The 21755-nt window shown below is 44.7% G+C and overlaps 1 protein-coding gene across 1 annotated transcript; it reads left to right on the top strand.

Annotated features, from left to right (window-relative positions):
• The first annotated feature begins 411 nt into the window (after nt 1-411).
• On the top strand, nt 412-17696 carry LOC149346418 (uncharacterized). Its single transcript, XM_089586422.1, has 12 exons — nt 412-619; nt 1070-1101; nt 2001-2094; nt 3183-3280; nt 4366-4453; nt 5808-5882; nt 8223-8283; nt 9539-9618; nt 11763-11813; nt 12521-12618; nt 13751-14135; nt 17557-17696. The coding sequence occupies exons 1-12, from the start codon at nt 556-558 to the stop codon at nt 17649-17651; spliced, it is 1221 nt and encodes a 406-aa protein (XP_089442548.1). The 5' UTR covers nt 412-555; the 3' UTR covers nt 17652-17696.
• The last annotated feature ends 4059 nt before the right edge of the window (nt 17697-21755 follow it).

Here is a 21755-nt window from a genome sequence, read left to right as displayed (position 1 = left end):
AAACGTAGTCTCAGTGATCCACAAAGCGAACAACCATAGAGAAAGAATGTTTTGTTTCGGTCGTCGGAATTAGCATCGTGCTCATGGAGGAAGGAAAGCAGTTTTCCTTTCTCCATTGTTCGTGCTCAATCTACCGTTCAAAAAAAGCACTTTTACAGTGTGGCCAGCATTTTCTTTATTTAGTCTCAAGTTTACACTGAGAGAGTATGAATATTTAACAGAAAGTCGTACAAACGTTCATACTAAACTAAATTGTTTTTAAATTAACAAAAATACATAAATTAGGTGACACATTTACATTGCCGCAGTTTATTTTAATGATTTTTTTTTTTTTTTTGTGGCAGGCGGTATGACTAGGACCCGGTAACGCGACCCGGTAGGACCTAGTCCATAGCTGTTGTTGTTGGCCGGCGGTGCTCTTTACATGGAGGTGCTGTGTAAAGCGCGATCCGCTTGTAACGTTGGATCCGCTGGCGTGCGTGTGTTGTGTGTAGTGGTGTGGTCGTTCGCGTAAAGTCTTTTTTTCATTCCGGAGCCCCACAGCAAACGCACAAGATGGGCCGCAGATCCATCAACACCACGAAGAGTGGGAAGTACATGAACCCCACGGACCAAGCGAGTACGTTCAAGACTGCTACGCTGGCTGTTGTAGCTCTTCAAATCGCACCGGTGCTCACGGCAGCACAGTAGCTTTCGCTCACCGACGTGTTCTCGGGTTATGTACTGCACCGTCTCTACAGGATCGCTGCGGGATGAAATGCCAGTTTTCAGAGTAAAGAATGCTCGCTTTCAGTTGCGATCGGAGGTTTCCGTGCGTCTGACTGCTGACTTTGGTTCTCTTTAATCGGCTATGTTCGCGCCATATCTACACCTAACTTGTAGTCTGTAAAAATAAAACAGAAAAGATGAGGCTATGCGTGTTTCCTATACAAGCCTTCGTCTTTATGTTCGTTCCAAATATTCTGTTCTGATCGTCGCTGATTTCGCTTTAGACGACTTACGTTAACAACGTCCATTACTGAGAGATCAGTGGCGCTTATTGGTTGCTTTCGGTTTTATTGTATTGCAGGAAAAGAAGCTAGAAAGAGAGAACTTAAAAAGGTAAGCCCTATAGTTCGGCGACCTTCTCCAAGAGCTAGGTTTGTGTGATATGTGCCGAGCAGTGGTGGTTGCTATATCTTGCACACTTCTTGGATAATATAACACTTTATTCTGGTGCTACCAAAAACGCTGATGAAATTATTATTATAGTTATCATACAAGAAGCGTGCATGACAAAACACCACCACTATCCATTACTGAGCCCTCCTGATGCCTACTTCGACATCACTAACTCTTTCTACTTTCCATAGAGAGAGTATACAGAAGGAGTATGGAGAATGATGATATAGAATGCATCACTTTTTTTTACTTGTCCTTTTTTTATACATAACAACTGTATATTACAATGGGGCCTTAAAACAACTGCATCCGACATGGCCATAAAAGTCCCCATCCTGCGTCTTGCCGTTTGCGCACAGTGTATTGATAGCCCTTGTGAGGCTTGTGGTCAAAATTAGAAGTTGCTGCGAAATCGTTTTGCTAACGTACGAAACAGCTTGAATGTGTTTTCTTACAGCAGTAGCTAGCCTTTTTTTTTTTTTTTCAAGTTCTGTACGTTGTGGGCCTTGCAGCCGAACTAGTGAAGCTTAATCGGGCCCTTAGCGTTTGTTCAAATCTTGCACACCGGTCAAAAAGCTCTGATTGCAAGGCTGGGCAGTTTGACCATCTACACTTGGCAGCTGGACAGGTTGTGCAATTTATGGCATTTATAAATTTCTTAAGTGTGCACTAAAGCAATTGAAACAACAAACTTTTGCTTATTTAAAATGCTGAGCAGACAACTTGACTTTAGAGGCCCCTGTGATGTTCTTACAAGTACACTCTGGACACCCCTGCATGCTCTGGCTTTGCTGCGATGCTTTCATTAGCTGACAGACCATTTTTCTTTCCACCTTCAGAACAAAAAACAGCGGCAGATGGTCAGGGCAGCTGTGCTGAAAGGAAAAGATCCACAGCAGCTCATCGCCGACCTGCAGAGAATTGACGAAATGGGTGAGTCGACAGACTATCACCAATGCTGCCAGGTGGCAGCATTTACATGAAATCGGATAAACGTGACACTGCTCTTCGCTTTCAGCCAAGCATTGTTTGTCTTACTGCATTGCAAAGCAGGCAAGATACAAGGACCAGAAATTTTGACTGTGGCCATAAGATCTCATTCTTGCAAAGAGAAAGCTCAGATGCGTAACGAAATTGAGAATACATACTTTTCGGAACTCAGTTTCTGAAGAGCTCTTTGTTTTGTGTGTGTGTGTGTGTGCATTCAGATGCAAAGGCCACAGATCAAACTGCAAAATCTGCACCACTTTTTCTGGGGCTTCTGAAAAGACACAAACTTTTTGAATGAACTGAAGTTGGAACAAATAGACATGTCACAAAAAGAAACAGCCATAAATCTGTTCATAGGATTTTTGTGTGAGTAAATTAAATTTTCAGACTGGAAACAAAGACAGAACTGTGTGTGTGTGTCTCATTACCATGAGGAATTCTGTAACGCAGGGCTTCTGGAATCGCAGATTACCATTCACCACTTACTGAAAAAAAAGCATTTATCACTGCGTATCTGCTTTGTCTGCATTGCGCAAACCACTCATCATGCTTTTCAGCTTTTTATGATTTAACTGCACCAGTCTCGACACCAGGAGTGAACTGTTAAGTGGTGCCCGCATGCATTGCCGCTGGGTTCAAAACTTGGATGGGGCGGGGAATTAATTTTGTCCCCGAAAGCACATTCCAAGCATGGCTAGGATTAAGCGAAGTGAGGAAATCGTGGTTAAATTAGGCAACATAGGTGAAAAACTCGCTTGTTTCATTGAGGAAGTTTCAAGATGTGAACTCTTTCAGAAAGTTTTAAAAGATATTAAACACTTCACACTGAAGCTTTTTTTGACAACCATTGCAATGAGGCAACTCGATTTTTGGGTCACACATGTTTGTGTTGTCTCTGTCTTGCATCTTGTTTACTTTCCATTGCATAACTCAGGCAGTTATTCTATATACAGACAGATAGTTCTTATTTTTATGCTAGGCCCTATGCACCTTGTAAAAGGGTGGCGACATGTTTTTCACCCTCCTCGCAGAGTACAACGTGTCCAACCCACCGGTGTTGAGTGAGAAGGTCCTTCGTGACAAACGCAAGAAGCTGAGGGAGACCTGGGATCGTGTCTTGCGACTCTACGTAAGTGCTTTGCTTGTTAAACTAGTTGCATTACATGGGCAACCATGACTTTCGGCAAGCTTATTAGTTGTGGGCACAAACAAGAAAAGTTGCATTGTTAGTTAAGTATTACTGTAATCAGCACTGTCATTTTCAGACCACCAGTGATGGTGCTTTGCTCTAAGAGATGAAAAACGTTTGTTAGGCTCAGTTACCGCAACATTCTGATGACATGGCTCTGAGGATACTCTCTGGCTGCTTACTAAACACTGTATTGTTGGTTTATAACAGAAACATACAGAAATGCCTTCCATCCTGCTCTTATGAATGCTTTCGGTGATTATTATTTATTTTCAGTCGTCACATTTAATGTTATCATGTCTTTATTTTGTTTACGCCTTGTGGAAGTACCTCATTTGCACAAGTGCAGCGCGGCTACAAGTATAACACCAGCTTGATTCCATGTAACAGCCAAAGCTATGTGTGAACGCTTTGATGTCATTTACGTAGCAGTAGCTAAGAAACATGCATGACACAGTGAAGCACATAAAAACTGCCTCCGCTTCTTCCTGCATCTGCTCCATGCTTCACGCTGCTGTGCGGCTAACATTCGGTTTACCCTTGCTCAGGGATCCGCTCCCCTTCTTTCTACATTCATAGCCAGCTTTACACTCTCTCTTCTTTTTTTTGTTTTTGTGCGTGCTGTGCTCTTTGTCTCACTGCCCAAGGCCTTCAAAAAGTTGGCTTTTCCTTGTGTTCTTGAGCTGGGTGGTGAAGCCATCTCAAAAAGCACCATTTTTTACTGATCCGAGACTTCGCGTGTGCTGCGTCATATCGCGGGAAGTACGTGGTCATGGCCAGTCATTCTTTGGCTGTAACTGTTTCATGTAAAAAGATTTTTACTACAACCGAAAAAAAAAAAACGTACAGTCGTCCTTGGAAGGCGAAATTGGACAGTAGTTTCGCTTTGCTGTGTCCGAGTTTTCTGTAGTGGACTTCAACTGTAATGTATGACAAAGAGGGCCGCAAACTGTAGTTTATTTCTTTTAGATCATTAGCTCTTAATAGTTGATTCCTCAGTTTTCCGTTTCTCACAATGAAAATAGCAAAAGGAAGACCCGGAGCACTTCTCGGACCTGAAGAAGATGGAGCTGGAGTATGAGGACAAACGCAACACCCTCATCAAGTACTACGGTGAGTGGTTTGCGAACATTCGGCTGCATGGATGTCACAGGGATCTCTTTGCCCACAATGGCTGCACCCTGGCTGCAGGAGGAGGATGGGGGGCTCACTGCGTCTTGCTCGAGCTTATTGGTATTGTGTAGCAAAAACATCACAAGGAACTTAGTGTACTGATAAGGAGGCAGCCTGCAGTGCCATTCAGATCAGATCATTGAAGCCATATTCAGCCATTAATTGCTCCACAGATTTCCGATAAGCAGTGCCTGTCAAGCAGCTTTCCTCGGAGAAATTAGCCTTGCAAAGCCTCATTTACCCACAGATAGGCCTGACTTATTGTGACACACAAAGGGGAAATGGAATTTCACGGTCATGAGTCAAGTTGGTGCAGTCAACAGCGAAAGTTTAGGAAATATGTGTGTTCAGGACCAGATTTCCGCCAGCACGGTCTGCCGACCCAGTCCCCTGGTGTTGATATCAGTGGATGGAGCGTGCACATTCTTTCATAGTTGCGGGAATTGGTTTGGTTTATTGGGGTTTAGCGTCCCAAAGCGACTCAGGCTATGAGGGACGCCGTAGTGGAGGGCTCCGCAAATTTCGACCACCTGGGGTTCTTTAATGTGTACAGTACACGGGGCCTCTAGAATTTCGCCTCTATTGAAATTTAACTGCCGCGGCCGGGATCGAACCCGCGTCTTTCGGGTCAGCAGCCGAGCACCATAATCACTGAGCCACCGTGGCGACGCAGGAATTTCAGGTGACTGGCTAACTTGACGGCACTGAAATGAATGCTTTTATGCTAACCTAAAACTTTTGTTGCTAGCTTCTAGATACAAGACGACAGTTAAACAGAAATGCAAACTTAGGTGCTAAGCTCTTTCCAGCAGATATTGTGGTGTATTGCTGAAAATGCCAAAAAAATGCAGAAAGTTGGCTCCATGAATAGGCATCTTTGGTAAAAAAAAATGTGGAAGTGCCGAAGAGCTCTGCTATGTGCATGCTATCCTGGCCTAACTGCCTACTTTTTATTTATAGATTTTGCAAAAGAAGTGCAGGTAGTCCCCAGTTAACATGTTCTATTTTCCCGCCTTTAATGATGCCACACCATTTCGACCAGTCGCTAGTTTTGTAATGCCGCCATTGTTTTGGCGATGCCTGATTTTTGTGTTGATGAGCCACCTAATGCTCTCACATTAATAACTGCGAGCGGAGATTACATTCAGCTGCGTAAGAAGAGAGGGTGTGTTTCGTTTTCGTAGCTTCTGCTCCGTTGCCAGAAAAGTTGGCGTGGAGTATTCAGCCACTCATGCTTTCCACCTTGCCTACCATTCTGAGTAGTCTTCGTGTCTCTCTTCTTTTTGTTCTCCAGAGTCGGTCAAGTTTGCCCAGCAGGTGGAGATCGACCAGATTCCCCTGCCCAGTGCACCCAGCACTCCGCAAGTGGGTACGTCACGCTGTCTTTGGCTCACTAGGAGGGTTGTCTCGTCAAGAGGCCATAGTTAATTAAGTGCGGTGCTGAGAGAGCCTCGTTAATTGAGGCCCCATGCTACCTGGGCAAAGCTATAGTATTGCGTTAGCTCTGAAGTGTTAAGCTTGCAAAGAAAGTGAAGTCTGCACAACATGTGTGACCATGCTTTTTGTGGAGGCCAGCATTTGTGCCTCAGTAAAGTGCAGATCAGCTGTGTCAGAATTCACGTGCAAGGTGAAGGTGCAAGTTAATGAAAGTTGTTGTGATCGAACCCACACCTTGTAGGATGAACTTTCTCTATCAGTTGGAAAACTAATATTGGATAATAAGGGAGTAATTACTCATTGGCATCCACCCGAGCGCAGCCATACGGCTACAAAGGAAAGCTATACAGCTTTCTCAGAGATTTGATGTTGTCTTTTGCCCTTGTTTTAAATTGTCTAATGATAGCATCTTTATTATGCACTGTTGGAGTTAGTGGCGTTAATTCAATGTGTTCTATGTTTTTTTCCAGATCATTTGACCTTAATTAGTAGTGCCATGTGGTCATTAAATCATGTTCAGGCACAGACAAAGTAGGCATAGCGTGTTGTAGCCTTCAGATCTTGCTTACGCATTGTGTAGTGGAAATTGCAGTTTGTCACATGTCACACATTGTATTGCTATTTCTGTAAGAAGCAGTCATAGCAATGTTAGCACGAACAAGCAGACTCCTCGTTTAATTCTGATGACGTGTACATGGTTATAAATTTTACATCTTTTCCTACTGGGTGCATCATCGTCAGAGACATTCCGTCCTGCTGTCTGTGCTGTTGGGGGTGCCGAGAGCTCTCAAGCTCAGCCTCGTCCGCTGGCCAGATGAAAATGAATAGAAATGAAATGAAGTCGACCCGCATGGCACGTGGAAGCAGTTGTTGCGCGCCACTCAGAATCTTGATTGCTTTATTGCAAGTGCATCGTGTCATCCTGTGAGCAACTTGTGCTCAGGTGCCGGTCGTGAAGCCATGCTTTGACACAAACTCGAAATGCCTAGATATCTTAGTGAGAAAGACTTAGAGTAGTAGGCTCAGAAAGTTGACGCCTGCCATTTCCTCCGAGGAACAGGTTCAGGGAGTACTACATGGCTGGCTTTGCTCGGCGAAATCAAAATCTTTCTTTACTGAGTTTGTAAAAGATACCGGAGGAGTGAGTTTAAAGATGGGCACCCCTAATCACAAGGCTGGAAGGTGAAGAAAGCATCATATTTTTGTTTCACATGATACAAACAGAACTGAATTGCAAGGGTCAGGGTCTTGCCAGAAATGCTGTGACTTTATCCGTCCCTTTATGCGCAGCTAACATTGTTCAACCCTCAATATTCCTTGAAAAGCATGAGCTTATGTTTTGTGTGTAATGCCTGTTGAAAGCTCATATATAGTTGGATACATTGAAGTCTCAAGTGAAGCTCCGCCCACATTCAGGACCATTGAACAGAATTGTGCCGTGACAAAAAGTAGACTGTTGTTAAAGCTTTCCTTGTTTATTTATTATTTATTTACTCAGTACTGCTAGCCTCTAGGTGAGGCTGTAAGCTGGAGCGGGAGATAAGAAAAAAACATAATGTGACATGCATAAAACAAATCAAGGCACAACAAGCTGCCTTCACAACCAACAAGATGCACTCACGAGCAAAAATAGATGTTGTAAGGTTGCACGCAAAAACACACAAAGCAGTCATAAGAACGCTTCGTAAGTGACAGTTATAACTGGAGAGCATTCATAAACGCTTCAGTAGAAGGGCTTTCAATAATGCTGGCTGGAAGCCGGTTCCACTCACGGACCGTTCTTGGAAAGAAGAAGTTAGTGAAGGTTTCATTGTGACAGGAATAATCTAAGTTTTTTGCTATGATGCGATCGGGTGGTTCATGGGTATACAGGCTCTATGTACTCATGTTTGCATATATACCTAGTTTATCATGAAACAGCAAGTGCATGTATTTTAATTGGTCATGCTGACGCTGTTCTTGCAAGCTGTATAAACCTGCCTATACATTATAAGCTCAAGGATTTTGATGCCTGTGGTCCGTTTGATACAGTCAAGCATTGAAAAGCTGATTTTTTTTCACGGTTGTGATTGGTCAGGAGGGTAATGCAGGATTCCGCAGACAGCAACCCACTGTTACCAGCTGCTTTTTTTTTTTATATAACCTACTATAATGAGTGCATTTTCCTGGCCCTGTTAGCTCCATGCAGAATCCGTTCCGTCATGTCGGGCTCTCTGAAACACTGTTCGTTGTGTGCCTCGGCTTCTTTCCTTTTTCCTCTTTTCTTTTCCAGCTCCTTCGCTCATCCCACTTCCTGTGGACATACCCGCGTCGATTTTGAAGAAACCCACCCTGTGAGTGTGTCTTTCCCCTCCATCAGCCGTGCTGGCCATCTCATGTCATTTCTTTTGTCTTGAAGCCTGTCTTTTTGGTGTCCAGATTCTAGTTGTGCAAAGAAATGTGCGAATTCATCTTATTAGTTGCTCTCCTGTCAATGCAGGCCCTTTTCACGGCAGATTTTGTAGACAGTGAGGTGATGCAGGCTGAAGTGCTCTGCTTTGGTTTGAGTGAAAAGTGTATTTTACAAGTCTGCTTGTTTGCATTGTCAGTTGGAGGATTTGCTGTTATCAGTGGATACTGCTTGTTCACTTCGGAACCTAAAGCATATCAGTCTTAACTGATCAAAAGTAGCCTGGCTTTAGGGGGGCCTACTCGCAGTCATCACGTTGCAGCAAGCAACGGACCAGAATATGTAGAGGGCTCAGTTTTAGCATACGTTCTGGCTCTGAGCTGCCATAGGTAACAGAAATGTGGAGAAAAGAACGAATAATTTTGTATTGAAAGCACAACGCAGAAAAGGCACTGACAACAGAGATGTAGACAGGACTGGACAGGCGTACATCTGAGTCGTCCGTGTCTTTTTTGCGCTATGTTTTCAAACAAAATGTTACCAACTAGCCCAAAGCAAGCTAGTGTGGCAAGAACAAATAAATGGCACTTAAATTACTGCTTGAAGATTTCTTAATGCATGCAGCAGCAGGTGCAAATTGAAATTTGAAGTACTATATTCATATATACTTACATTCTGTTCAGTGTGCTGGACGACTGTCTTGGTATTAAAAATCATATCCTTGAATTTGATGTGTTGTGTTGTGAAAATGGACTGCATAGAGAAATGAGCTTTTCATACATTGTCACTTTTTTGCAATATGTGTGTCACTGTCCATATTTCATTCAAGTCGCCAGTGATGGCAGTCTCACGTGTCAGTCAAAAATTTCGAGCTCTCAAAAGAGTTCACTATCAATCTTTTCTGACTCTCAGTGCAAGCTATGCAGGTGCTCTAAAAAATACTGCCACTATTTTTGCAGAGATGTGGAAAAAGAGACAGCATAAGTGTCTTTGTGCGTTTCCGCTTCTCGCTTCACAGTGACATATATTTCTGGCATGTTCATGTGTCATATCGGATGTTGTGTCTGATTTTGTATGTGTACAATGTAACCGCTCTCATTGTAGCAACGTGCAGTGTTTGGTATAACAGGTGCATGTGGCTTGTCGGAGTGCCAGGGTTTCTGTTTTGGCTGACAGTGGCCCCCTGGCAATGTATGCAGTGACCCACTGGCCAAGGCACCAGGTGTGCCACCCGGGCCACCTCCAGATCTCTCGGACGATGAGGAAATGGAGGAAAACGGTTGGTGGTGGTTTTTACTTTTGTGCTGCCTTGTTTTTTACCTATGTATCTGGTCAGTGTGACTGTGTGCTTCGAAAAAAATTCAGGGGGCACTTGGACGATCTAAAGTGCGCAAGGCAAAAGCCTTGCCACGCAACTTGCTGTAGGCACACACGAGGCGGCGATGGCGTGACTTGGATTGCCTAGTCATGACTAATTAGTCATGAGCCATGAATAACTAGTCATGATTGTTAAAATGACTGACTAGTCATGACTATTTTACTGATGACTCATTAATGACTAATTAGTTGATGTCTGGTTATTGACTAGTTAAATGGTACGACTAAACAGCGCTTCTTCTTCCGTCTCGTCCGTCAGCGCTGTTTAGTCATACCATTCAACGTAAACCAACCAGACCGACTCAGCCCTCTCCTTGTATGACTAGTTAGTCGTGACTTGTGACTAGTAATGACTAGTTATGACTTTCACTTCAGATGTGACAGATGGACAGAGTCATGGCCATGAATATGAGCCATTAAAGGCTTTCGCCTTAAAAAGAATGCTGCAGTAGGAGGGGGGGGGGAATCTCATGGTGCTGTGTGCTGTCAACCCCAGCTCATAGGGACCTTTTAAAGCAGACAGTGGGACTATGTGGTTGCCAATGCCAAAAAAAAAATACAAAAGCTTGAGTGGTGGACATCTTATGGTGAGTCTAGTGAAACAAGAAAAATTTTGCAGAAATACAAACTCTATTGTTGTGAGGTCGTCCTGTGGCTGTGACAGACTGGACTGTGGGCATTGCACAAGATTTTCTCATTTGAACTTACTCTTTTGCTACGTGGAGTCAGTGTGTTAAAGTATGTGTGCTGAAGTATTTAAAATGTAATTTATTCAACGTGAAAATTCACCATTATTGCAATCGTTTCTACAGGACAAGTATTTCCTGCAAAGCTCTGGAACACACCGCATTGTAGCCAACAGTTTAATGAAAGACACTTTTATGCTTTGCAAGGAGACTGGTTGAGTAAGCGTTCAGAGGCAGATGTCTGAAGTTAATTGCAAATTGCAGATTGTGGGGTTTAATGTCCCGAAGCAACACATGAGCTATGAGGGACGCGGTAATTTCGATCCCATGGGGTTCTTTAACAAGCGCTGACATCGCTCAGCACACGGGCATTTTTGTATTTCACCTCCAACTAAATACACCCTGCCGTAGCCTGGGTCGATCCAGCAATCTTGGAATCACTAGCTTAGTTCCAAAGCAAATGAGCCACATCGGCGGATCTGAAGTGTTCCTGAAACAGGGTTGTGTTGCAGTTGCAGTGACCTGTGTTTCTATGTTTTCGTTGCGAAGCAACACTCCGACAGCCAAAGCGAGACCTCGGGTGGCCGCCATAGCTACGCTGACCTTGTTTCAATTGGTCGAAATGGTTGTGACGTCACAGTGCGCGAATTTTAAACGGGGCCAGTTGTACTGTGGCTAGAAACCATGCAACCAATAGAAGGGATCGTATAGTGATGCTCCAAGTAAGTGGGACTGAGTTTAGTTGATTGCCTAATTAACCAATTAGCCTAATTCACCTTTCTGGTTGGGCCAGGTAAATAAATAAAACCAAAAAGAATATTCGAACCAGAGCCTCCGGAGTGCGAGCACACTAACCACTCTGCCATGCCAGCTCCCATCTTCCTCCCTTCCTGTTACAGTGAGGTTCAGGTGGTTTGCGTGACAGATACATTTCCTTTCCTCAAAAACCAATTTACCGACATAGAGCTGAATGGGGATGGCATTCTGTGGGCTCCCTGGCAGCGTTGCGAGACGCTGTCGCGTTCCACTCTTGGAGGCGAAGCTTAGCATCTTAACCACACATCAGTGACACAAGCAGCCTCGCCGCACTTTAGGTCAACAATGTGCCCCCATGAATTTTTTTTCGCAGCTGTGAAACCAGGCAAGCTGTGGCAGATGTCATGCATGCACGCATCTATGTTGTACATTTTTTTAGTTTTTTGTTGTGTCAATGTGCATGCATGGTTGTGAGCACTAAGGACCCTATCCCCTCCCTCCATCCTCCCATTTCAACCCCCGCCTAATGGGGCTGCATTGTTATAGTTGTAAGCATTTGGGCAGCCCTAGCCTTGTCTTTTTTTTCTTTCTCTCTCTCTCTCAGAGCCCCCTGTCACAAATGTGGAGAAGGTGGCAGAGCCAAAAGAAAGAGAAGGTAAATGCAGCTCTCTTTTTGTCTGCCTTCTTTCATTTTTGTTTAGGGCTTAGGTGCTATGCCGAGGACTTTGTGTAGTCACTTGTGAAAAGCGCTAAGGTGCTGTGTTGAGGACGGTTCACTGTCTTGTGCAGTTGTTTCCATGTTCTCCTTATTTTTATTTTTGGCTTGTCAATGTTTAGCATCTGCAGGTAATTTGACACAAGGATAAAAATAGAACAATACAAGAGAAACATTTATGGGGTGTTCGATATCTACCTTGTCATGCCTTGAAACTCAGTTTCATGGGTGAAATTTCTGGTATATATTTAAAATTGTATATTTGTCAGTCGTTTATCTCAGCGTAGAAACTTCAACTAGCTTTGCAAAAGGCCAGCTCTTCTGCGGCAGGCAGGTTGTTTGCATACATGTGCAGCATGATGCAAGAAATTTTATGAATCCCTTGTAAATAAGGTTTCCAGGTCAACAGCTTTAGTTTTGTGCAGCTTGTTTTCCATATTGGTCGGTCAAAATTCAACTTTGGCAGGCTGCGTTCACAAAACCTACCGACCAGGCAGCTGTGAGGTATATACTTCATGTGTTGGTTTGAAATAGGCTGGCTTGCAGCAGCGGTCTTATGGGACCCTAACTGGGGCTTGCAATTGTTGCCACACTCTACTGTTTGTCGCCTGTATGAGAAAGCTGAGCGTGACTTGCACTGCTTTCAGCACCTTCAAAATCACGGAAAATCCGCTTTGCCGACGAAGGTCCTGAACGTCCTCCCGGTGTCGACGATGATTCGGACGTCACAGAGTTTCTCAAAGAGGTCAGTCCTTGTGAACTCTTCTTTCCTGCTTTTTAGCCATAATCTTACACATTCGCTATGTGATTAGTCTTATTTATGGGGTAATCTCTGTGATTCTTAGCCAATACTAGTATCACCAGGTCAACTAGCAGTAGCAGCACTAGCATAGTTTGCACTTTGTTCCCACTATTCGTGCAGATGCGTTTACGCACTCATTAATATATGCTCCACTTACTGCCGTTATCATTAGAAGACTGTACTTGGGTTTTGGACTTCTCACTGTCTTTCTCTTCAGCCATATCCTCAGTGAACTGCGCCAGTGTTGGCATCGCATGTGGCATTCCTCAATTTTAATCATGAATATTGTGTTTCATGTAACAAGATAACCAAAAAAACTACGGAAAGCAAATTGTTTTTAAAGGTGCACTGAAGAGGAATCTGAATTTGTCTTTTTGCCGCAGGAACGTGATCTACACGTTCCGAGCTTTCTTAGAAACTTCGATTTATTGCCCTGTGTGGCCGATTTCCCTAATTAAATCGAATTAACGCCCAGCTCCCGCCTTTTTTTTTTTTAATTCTCCCTCGTACGGTGGGCTGAGTCGACCAACGCGTGGAGCGCCTTTCACCCAGTCCCGTGGCGGCTTGCCGGTCTGCCATCGGCGGAGTAATATGTAGTAGTCCGTAGTAGCAAATAGTCCACGCGTATTTTTATTCCTTCGGGCTTATTTTGCGGGTATATTATCTGCGAATGAAACTATTTATTCATGGAAACCTAAAAAACAAAATAAAGCGAAAGCAAAGCCTCCACGGGACTGGGTGAAAGGCGCTCCACGCGTTGGTCGACTCCGCCCACCGTACGAGGGAGAATTAAAAAAAAAAGGCGGGAGCCGGACGTTAATTCGATTTAATTGGGGAAATCGGCCACACAGGGCAATAAGTCACTGTTTCTAAGAATGCTAGGAACGTGTAGATCGAGTTCCCGCTGCAAAAAGACAAGTTCAGAATCCTCTTCAGTGCACCTTTAACATTTCTGTCAGTGACAAGGTGTCCTACATCTTTCGCTGCACGTTGTTACATGAGGACACTACACTGTCTTTTGCCTCTTTCCGGTGAAAGCAGAGTGGAGTAAGTTAGTGCCGTCTTTCCCCACCAGGTGGAGAAGACGCACAGAGAAGCCATGCCACCACCCATGCCCCCGCCAATGATATTCCGCCACCCTCCTCCGGGCATGCCACCTCCTTCGCTGCCTCCGCTGGGCGGTCCTCCGATGGCTCCGCCCCCAATGCGGCTGGGCCCGCCCCCACCCCGCCCACCACCCCTCATACGCCCCGCCCCCTCCGTGCTGTCGGCCCCGCCCAGCTTGATCTCCCGGCCCGTCCATGGTCCTGGCTCGGCCTCCGAGGAGCAGCACCAGCGGCAGGGAGGCGGTGCCACCATCGAGGCCAAGCCACAGCTGCGCAACCTCAGTGCCGACATCATGCGCTTCACGCCCACTTCACTGCGAATCAAGCGGGAGCCGGGCAAGAAGACCACCAAAGGCAAGCACCGCTGTGCTCTACTCTTTATCGCTTCGAGGTTTAGAATTTGGTTACCCATTGAAATATGTGTGGAAGTCTCCATGGGCTTATTTTGTGTTTTGTGGTGGATGCGTTCTAAAATGTTTCTAACTGTTCGACTCCTAGTTGCGCACTGCTATGAAAGGTTTCCAGCAAAGATCACTTCTGGTCAAATGTTTAGGGGTATCCCCCAAGGTGGAGTAGATTTGTAATAAGGGAGTAATACCCCTGTCACACTATCAAATTAATGTCATTCGAACCTAATGGCATTCGATGCATCGAATGTCATTTGGTCTCTTCCGGTGCTACACGGAAAAAAATAATGTAATTCAAAAATGATGGCATCGATGATCAGTGAAAAAAAAATAGTCCAACTGAACGACATCAGCGCGCATAAAAGATGTTTGAAATTGTTGTGCAGTGTTTCAAAAGCGGGTGAGAACATTTGTGTGCCGTATTATAAGCTTAAAATATTATTTCCGGCCATTCTGCACCACTTTAGCCAACGAAAGCCAAGCCAAGTACAAAGTCAGCCACAATCCGATAAATGTAAACAAACAAAATGGCTGACATGGCGGCGCGCAGACACGCGCGGAGCTTGGAAATGACTTCCAAAAGGTGAACTGCTCAGTTACGTCTTTAAGTACCTTCGAGCTTAACGAACATGGCACGCCTACCAACAAGAATCACGCAACCCAAAATGACCGACGGTCGCGGGAAAGACGCTGCTTCACGCTCGGCCGCTGCTGTTGGCTTCTGCTGAGACCGAGAGTAACAGCTATCCACGACAGCCCCTAGTGTGAACAGATTCACGTCAACATTAATCTTTTTTATCAGAACTAAATAAATGCACTTTCTAAGTTTCGCAGTGTGCACATTATTTTTTCGCGTCGCTTGTTCCTGCTGCGTATCTGGTGTCCAGAGTACGCATTCGGTTCGAGATCGAATGCGAATAAGTTCCCCTAACTCATTCGATGGCGAATGTCATTCAAACCTAATGGCATTACATGTTCCCGTGTAGCAGTCGATTAATGACATTAGGTGCTAATGTCATTCGATTCGAATGACATTAAATTTGCTAGTGTGACAGGGGTATAATTACTCTTTGACATCCACCCGAGCACAGCCATAAGGCTACAAAGGAAAGCTATACAGCTTTCTCAGAAACTTCGCAGTTAAAGAAAGATTCGTCCTGGTCCGGGGTTGGAACCCGGGACCATTGCTTCACCGGAGCAGTCGCTCTACCAACTGAGCTAACCGGGACAGCAAGCTTATGGTAGGGCGAGAGCGAATTGATCAATAACTCGAAGTGGGAACAGTGTTGGTCAAATGTTTAGGGGAATCCCCCAAGGTGGAGTAGATTTGTTATAAGGGAGTAATTACTCATTGACATCCACCCAAGTGCAAGTGGATGTCAATGATTAATTACCTTATTAAAGACACTTTTATTCTTAACCCCCTAACAGACACATTTTTTTTTTCCGAAAACCAAAAATGGTACCAGAATGGTCATTTAGTGCCTGTGCTGCCATCTGTCGGCAAATAAAAGAAATGCTTTGGAGAAGCCGCACTCATCCTAAACCTGAAACTATGTGCCAGAAAGCACACTACAGGCTAGACTCGTCATGAACCAGGAATGACAGTTGGCTTATTACAAGCCTGGCCCATCTAATTCCACTGAAGACATATTTATCACCGAGAAAATTGTATGTAAAGATCTTTTGATTGGTCGATTCAAGCACCTCATGTCCTGTCCAAAAAGGACAAGGTGCCACCAGTTTGAAGGACATGGCGGTAGTCGCCGACCGATTTTTCGGACTCGGCAGGACCCGAAAAATGGTCCGAATAATCAAACAGTCCGAAAAATTCCTGAACTTAAAAAAAACGAACTTTTCAGCGAAAAACCGGCTTTCAAAATCGCGAAAATTGCCGCTTCCCATGTTCCGCCTACAAGCTATAATATTACACTCTATCTGAGTCATAGCCGTGCTTTCTTCATGCCCGCACCCTATCACATCATGATACCAGATAGTGCGATGCGGCCGCGGTCATGCTGCGAATGAATGCACTCGCTGCGCGAAGCAAGAACAGTCGGTTTGCATGGGGCAATAACGTTCGCAAAGACCGCGAGGTAGTCCATGGGTAACCCGCGGGAAGACGCGAGCGGGAGCGAGCGCCTCCGATTGCAGTCCCACCCTCGCCCCTGTCTACCGCGTTTGCTGTCCCGCTGTACCGTTTTCAATGCAATCGCGCGCCCTTTGTAGGCCATCTCGATGGCAATGGAGAGCATCTCATATCTCGACGATAGAGAACAAATAGCCAAACCTATCCAAGCCAGTCCGACTGCGCCCGCTGAGCCGATTCCGTTTAAATCCAAGATGGCGTCTTTCTCGGTGGCGGCAAACGGTTTGGTAGTGACAGCAATGCCCGCTCACGTCTATATTAGGCCGAAATAACAAATTTTCGGTTGAAAAACGATCACTGCAATATATTTGGCGTCTATTTTAGTCCGAAAATTCGAACATTTATACTCCGCAAAGTCCGAAATATCGGTCGTGAAAATGTACACGTTCCTATGAGGTGAGCGACGGTTCCTCAGCGAATTCCGAATTATTGGAGTCCGAAATATCGGTCGGCTACTGTATATCCTGTGGGATCCGTGCCCAAAAATCGGTGTTGTTGCAAGCCTTTCAGCACTTGCGAAATTGGCCAGCGGTGCCAACACCTGTATTTCGTTTTTAGAGCATGAGTTCTACTGCTCAGGGTAGAACTTCTAATGTCGATGTGAATGAGACAATGACCTTCAATGTCTTACAAGGTCAGACCTAACTTAACTGCGCGGTGCTATGGCTCAAGCTATGGTAGCATGACCACGTGATCATATCACTATGACCATTGGGTACCTGACCTTGACATTTTTGTTTGAGACAGTGGAGACCATATCGACAGCGACCTTCAATGCCTCACAAGGTCAAACCGAACTTAACTGCGTGGTGGTATGGCGCAAGCTATGATAGTGTGACTATGGCCGTTGGGTACTTGACATTTGATTTGAGACAGTGGGCATCACGTGGTTATAACCTTTGATGTGCAATAATAAAATATTCAAACCAAACGAACGTAGCACTCAAGAGTTAAGAGTTGTGGTGATGGCAGGCATGAGGAACAATACAGAATAGAACATTGGTGCGGCTTTTAAAGGTATCTGTGATTATTTGGAGGAGCGGGAAGCATATAAATACTTTGGTTAACTAGTGTAGCAGCTAAAACTAAAGTGCTGCTTGACTAGTTACCGCCACTTTAATTTTGCTTCTGAGAGGTAGTCGGGGACTCTTTCTGAGTGAAATGTGAAGGGGACCTTGGGGCTGTGCTCTAATGCCTTCCTGCTCTGCTTGTTTTCCAGAGGTTTCTGCGGCACCCCCTGTGTCGTCTGTGACGGCACCCACGAAGGACGACGCCTACGAGATTTTCATGAAAGAAATGGAGAACCTCCTCTGAGTCGCACAGTAGCCTTTGTAAATAAATGTTCATCGCTGTCTCAAACTGTTGCCATCTGGATTGAGCTCATGTTGATTCAGATGCTGACTGTCCTTCCACCAGCCAATAAAAGAATTGGGCGCCATTATGTAGAGGGGCACGTTACTTGAATGCAGCCTTTCAGCGTCCTGACACCATGGTCTGTAACAGCCCATTTCCTTTCCGTTCCATTTGGTCGTCTTCCGTTGGCCACTGCTCCCATTGCCCTAGGGTGTTAGAAACATTCCCATGATGCCATCTGCTTACATAAACATAAACACCTCTCGAGCCCACGTTGCAATGGCTACCGATGCCAGTGCTCATGAGCGAGGGAGTACTATGACGTGTTTGACAGACGTGATGAGTTTTACTGCCGCAAATGCAGTTTTGGCTAAGAAACCGGGCGTCATTTGTGCCACGAACTGACGTAGCGTCGTCCGTGTGACTCAGTCAGACTGCATGTGGGGGGCACAAGGCTGGCTAATAGCCTTGCCTTGACCAGTCTGTCCGGCTGTGTCTGTGATTAGCCGCTCGCTTCCCTACCTCCTGTTGCTTCCATCACGTTGACATCACTGCCAAATTGAATGAATCGTCACAGGATAGGACCTCTGGCTTTCTTGCCTATTTTGGTTTTAAAATTTACAAGCATGGAGGAAATAGCTTACTAAACATACTTTAACTTTGTTGCAATAGCTTTCAACTTAAAACTTGGCAGTTCCGATCTTTATTACAGGACTTACTATAATGTTATCTTGTTGCTCATAACCAGTAGTTTGCTGCTGTATCAGCGCTTGTTCAGTAACATTTTTTTGGGGTCACAAAACCAAAAATATGTCTGCCTGCAAGCTATAAGAGGACATGTATGGGCATGCTTATTTTCTTGCCATCGCACCTGCAAAAGGAGTCGGCCATTAGACCCACAAAAAACGTGTGATGTTATGTTAACTCACCTTCTCTAGAGGCCTTCATGTGCATTACGTAGCACGGCATGGTCTAATATGTCATGAAGAAAATAAGGCAAGTTAATAGGTTCAAAACTGACATACAGGTTGCAAGACTTATTTGTGCAGATAAGTCACTTGGAACAATTCATGTAATACAGTTCAGAAAATAGCAGCAAAGGAATGTAATTTGTATGTCATATTTCTTAAATATGTTCAGTTCATACAAATTCATCATGGGTTTTAGTGGATCTAACATTATGGTGAGACGTGCTCTAACGGTGAACAGCAAGCAAGAAAATGGTATGTATGTATAGTGAGTGTGTGTAATTCAGGCCCACAATTTTCTCAAATGGTGTCTTCTCACTGGAACGAACAGGAACCGGTTGGTAGAGAAGTAACCAGTTGCACATCACTTGTTTACAGTAACGTCAAGGGCTAGCTTATCACTGCTTGTTTGAAAGTGTATTGCAGATCATTCAGTCCATACAGTGTTGCATTACAGTAGTACCAAGATGGACTGCGTTCCAGGCTTAATATATGAAGTATATTGTGAACAGCAAGGAAACACGTGCAAAGCCACACGTCTGCTGTAAATAAAGATTTTTGTTTATGTAATTATGAGAACACGTACATCATCACCATCAGCCTGACTACGCCCACGGCAGGGCAAAGGCCTCTTCCATGTCTCTTCAATTAACCCTGTCCTTCGCCAGCTGCGGCCACCGTATCCCCGCAAACTTCTTAATCTCATCCGCCCACCTAACTTTCTGCCGCAACCCGCTACGCTTGCCTTCTCTTGGAATCCACTCCGTCACCCTTAAGGACCAGCAGTCATCTTGCCTTCGCATTACATGCCCTGCCCAAGCCCATTTCTTCCTCTTGATTTCGACTAGGATGCCATTAATCCGCGTTAATGGCATCCTAATCATTTTCATCAGATGGTTGTTCGAGCGAAAATTTTCAGTGCATTAATGCATGGTGTTTATAAGGCATTCTACTTCTGTATTGCATTCACGTATAGTAAATCTCGTAGGAATCATTATAGAGGAAAGAAAAAACTTTTTCGCTCCACTGGAGTTATTTCATATTTTGTTCAACACCCAGGAAACCAAAAACCTCTCAGAGACGTTTTGCTAGACGTCTCTGAGAGGTTTTTGGTTTGCTGGACATGAACGGTTTTTGGCTAACCTGGCAATTGAAATTCTCAGCTGAATGGAAAAATGCATGCCTGGGTCCATAGCAAGAGAATTTCTGACATTATGAAGTAGCGTACCATCCTTGAGCCACCAACGTGATGATATGCTGCAAGGTTTGCCACCGTTTTATTGATGCATTTTGCTTTCCACATCACTCAAGAATTGCCGCTTCAAGATGATCTAGGTATCTCATTTTATCCTGCCCTCGGCTGTTTCTCAAGAACTGCTAATAAGGTAGAGCTGTGCACCTCGTAGTGCAGAAAAGTTCACCGAAAGTCGTCATTAGTATTTGACATTTATGCTATTTTCTCTGCTAACAAAGCCCCCTTTTCGCAAAAATCTGCATACTTAACACCTTGAATAGTACTCCATCTGTTTTGGTGTCACTGGTGTAGAGTAAAGCCGACTAATCAGAAGCATACACGAGCTCAACATCGCATAGCGCAGTGCGCAATGGTGGCAACTGCCATGGTAACAACTTCTGAAGGGCATGTGCATGATACATCTTGAAACTAAAAGTTGTCTGTGGCATATCTTAATTTCAGAGAAGAGGTTCTAGGCGCAAGTTGGGGTGGTGTCCCCCTCCCTACGGTGGGCTCCAGTTCTAGCCGGACGCAAGGCAGCCGACTGACAATGTCGTTAGGCAACCTCTTCGGCCCACTCCATGGCTCGGAGTTGAACCTCCGGGTCTGAGCTGAGCAGCGCAGCCTCCTACTGCGATTGGGTAGAGAGCTGCAGACTCTTCGACAGCTTGTCTTGATTACATGACTATAGGATGTGTGGTGTGTCTGCCTTTTGGTGTCCGCAGAGAGAACAGACGAGGCTGAACTGCTCTGGGAACGATTTGGAGTACATGTACAGATTCAGGAAAGTGTCCGCTTGGAGCTGCCGCCAACATGACTTGTGTTTTACTCAGAGATCTTTTGAGAAGATTTGTCTTTCTTCTTGAATTGGGCAGCAATTTCTTTGTAGGATGTCAAATTTGTTTTCTTTGTTTTGTTACTTCCGTTGATTCAAAATGCTACTATTTATTGTTGTTCAATAATATTGCTCCTTCGCGGACCTGAGCCCGGGGCAGCGCACCTCCTGGTTAACTACGAATCCTCGGGAAAATTGGTGCGCCGCCTCGTTTCCAGGATTGTTCGAATGGGCGTGGACCCAGATCAATGTGATCTGGTGGGTATTAGAGATTTTTTGTAAGATTTTGATTGCTGCATGCAGAGGGGGCTTTCCTTTGGCAAAATTTCGAATTGTGGTTTTAGAGTCGCTGATGTATTTGGCAGTGGTGGAGGTAATGACTAAATTCTTCGGCCTCCTTAGGGAATTTCGTTTTATCGATCGTCGCCGATGCAAGGGGAGAACCTCGGTGATCGAGAACGGCCAGGGAAAAGGCGTCTCTGTCCGCGTGTTCTGCCATATGTCCACGTGCTCCGTCGTCTTTGTGAACTGAAAATCTTTCGCGAAGTTTTTGTGCCCTAGCCTTTCTCCTTTCTTTATAGTAGTCTGGATGCATGTTTAGGGGCAGAGGACGGACTTTTAAGTGTTCGTGCACGTGTCTTTGAATTAGCAAGGTGTGTGTATACGGATTCCTTCATATCGTATTCCTCTTTTTTTAGGATAAAATGTCACGTTTCAGTGCCTGATAGTATTTCGTATTGTGTGGTAAGGTATGCTTCCATCATTTCCGCTGAAGTGTTATGAATTCCTAACTTTAGTAGTTTTTCGGTCCCTATGTATCATTACAAGGTTTGAAAGTCGCGCCAGGAGAACAACAGCAGAATCCAATCCATCAGAACACTTTTGTACATACTTTGTTTAAAATAAAATGAATCCTTAGGAGTAATATTAGTACAACAGAAATTTTTAAACATTATCGCAGTTGCAGGAGCTAATGTAAACTTTTTATTCACTATTCTAGACACTCGTTGCTGCGTTCCTGCGGCATT

The sequence above is a fragment of the Amblyomma mixtum genome, chromosome 4, assembly GCF_055824585.1.
Source record: "Amblyomma mixtum isolate Tamu chromosome 4, ASM5582458v1, whole genome shotgun sequence".
Classification (NCBI taxonomy): Eukaryota; Metazoa; Arthropoda; class Arachnida; order Ixodida; family Ixodidae; genus Amblyomma; species Amblyomma mixtum.
Note: the sequence above shows the minus strand (reverse complement) of the source record. Positions and strands in the feature narration are given on the sequence as shown.